A 2,387-nucleotide genomic window follows, 5' to 3' on the forward strand; every position below is an offset into this window, starting at 1 on the left:
ATTGAGAAGAAGTTAAAGGAAAGAATGGGGTGTTTCAATCACGTTGAGGTGAAATCAGCGTGAATCATTAACAATGTAAACTTATCAACGAGAAGTGGCTTATCTTCTTTATCATAAACTTAAGTTGCAGTCTAGAATTAAAATTCACCATCAATTCATTTTAAATGGTACAAAATAATAAATAATGCATAATAGAATGAATAAATCAACAAGAGAATACAACAAAAGAGTTAGTCAACCAAGGAAGTTTTTTAAAAAGGGAAATTTGTGCAACTTTTTCAGAAATGAAGTAAAGACCCGATTTAGCAGATCTTTTGAATTGAAGGTCCATAAATGAGTTTCCTTTTTCCAAAAGTAGTCTATCTATAAAAGAATACATAGGCAAGATCATATGCGTCAACATAAAACCCAATTCACGAAAATAAGGAGAGAATATGCCTTTAACCTTTGAAGTATTGCAGATGGATTCCAAGCTTCATGCTCACCAAGAACAAGGGAAGAATAAGAACCAGTTTTTGTAACCAATGAGTTAGTGGGATCTAATCTTTGTAAGCTTTGAGTTATGATAGTCACATAGACAAAACTCAAAGGTTACATTTGTTGAGATTCGTGATAGAAGAATTGAGGAGCATTGTCTTGTTAAAGAGGTATTTGGATCTCATATGGGAATTAGTGTAGCAATGAGAGCGTATATGGAAATTAGGCGTGCCATGTTACCTAGTTTCACTTCATCCCATTACAGCAGAGATAGACTAAAAGAAATTGAAGAGATCTGTGTCCAGAAAAACAAGTTCAGACGCAATACCCCCTTTTCTTAACTCATCAGCAGGAAACTTCATGTCATTCATTGTGATCATCAACTTCAGGGAGAAAGTAGTTGGTGTTGAATAAAAGATGCAGATCCTGCTCCAACTGTCTTTACTCTGAAGATCCTATACCGAAGGGACGTTGCCATGATCTTTTCCAAAAGAACAATTCAGTTAAGATCATTGTCGAGATGAAGGCAGAAGATCCTGAGACATAGAGAGTGAAAGAGAAGAACACATGTAGGAAATATTAGTAGCACAATATACAATGTATACCCCTTTGGTAATTTGAAAACTGGAGGATATTTCTAGAGAAAAAGTTTAATTAAAAAAATAAAAATGTAGAAGCTTATTTTTAGAAGTTCAAGATAGTAAGAAGAAATGTAAAGGAAGCATAATGCAGTATTGTAAAACACAAATAAAATAAAAGCATGTAAATGTTATTTTTCCTGAGTGCAATGAGCACGATTTCGTTCCTTGACTCCATGACCTTTCCTTCATTGTACTCGAAAATAACTTTGTAGCCAACGTCACACAATTGACTGATTGAAATAAGATTATTTTGAAGGCCCCTGATATAGAACACATCTTTCAGCTCGACTGATTTGCATCTAATTGTACCCACGCCTTTGACTGCTTCTTCACCGTTATTTCGAAAAGTAACAATAGGACCATCTCTCTCCATAAAATTGGTCAAGAGGAACTTGACAATAGTCATGTGTCTAGAGCTTCTACTGTCTAGGTACCAAACATCATCCTGACTATGACAAATAGAAGAGACATTCCAATTTTTCATCTTTGACTCTTTGACAACATGAAAAGTATCAGCGTCACACCTACTGAGACTACCATCACAGGCATCATTTACAAGAGCAATAAGGCCTTTAACATTTAGTCCTTCGTCTTCAGAGGTCTCTTCTTCTTCAACCCATTCCTCAGATTCTTCTTGCTTTGCAAATAAAGGCATTTGGTAGAGAATTATTCTCCTTCTTCATGTAGGCTAGCAGCTTCTTGTATAGGACTTCATATTTTTCAGGGCTTTGAGATTCTTTCTTTTCTTTACAGTCCCCATAAAAATGGTCAGGGATTACATAGTTAAAATAGTTATCTGAATTCATTTTCTCTGATTTGTGCTTTCTTACTAGACTATTTCCCTTGGGTTGAACTCTTCTGGCTCCATTGGATCTTCTTTCTTCATAGCATTTAACAATGAGTGCAGTACTAGCAACCAGTTCATCAGGGATTTCATAACTACTTACTTCACCCTGATCAGAATCATCAGTCACTGATGATATTGGTTGCTTCTTTACTGGATACTAGAGCCACATATTTTTCTTTTTTAGAGTCTCTCATGATATATTTCCGAAAAGCTTTAGTTTCTTCGTAATTTCGTAGATTTACAAACAAGGAATTTGGATCCACAAGATTTATTTTTTCACTATTCTTAAGAACATCAACGTTATGTTCCTATCTTTTCCCAAGAGAATCCAATAACTTTAAAACCAACTGAGAGGAATGGTTGACAATCCCCTACTTGCGCATATCATTCACCAAACAATTAAACCTGTTAAAGGTTTAAGT

At 35.0% G+C, this 2,387-nt stretch overlaps 1 protein-coding gene across 1 annotated transcript; it reads right to left on the reverse strand.

Moving 5' to 3' along the window:
* Positions 1–1,161: 1,161 nt before the first annotated feature.
* Positions 1,162–1,773, reverse strand: LOC145106663 (uncharacterized). Its single transcript, XM_079043613.1, has one exon. It carries the CDS (start codon positions 1,771–1,773, stop codon positions 1,162–1,164), a length of 612 nt encoding a protein of 203 aa, XP_078899739.1.
* Between the last annotated feature and the right edge of the window lie 614 nt (positions 1,774–2,387).

This window comes from Lactuca virosa, chromosome 4 (assembly GCF_052849685.1).
Source record: "Lactuca virosa cultivar CGN04683 chromosome 4, Lactuca_virosa_CGN04683_v6, whole genome shotgun sequence".
In the NCBI taxonomy this organism is placed as follows: domain Eukaryota; kingdom Viridiplantae; phylum Streptophyta; class Magnoliopsida; order Asterales; family Asteraceae; genus Lactuca; species Lactuca virosa.

Coding starts and splice junctions, on each gene's coding strand:
- LOC145106663 (XM_079043613.1), bottom strand. CDS start 1,773: ATGCCTTTATTTGCAAAGCAAGAAGAATCTGAGGAATGGGTTGAAGAA.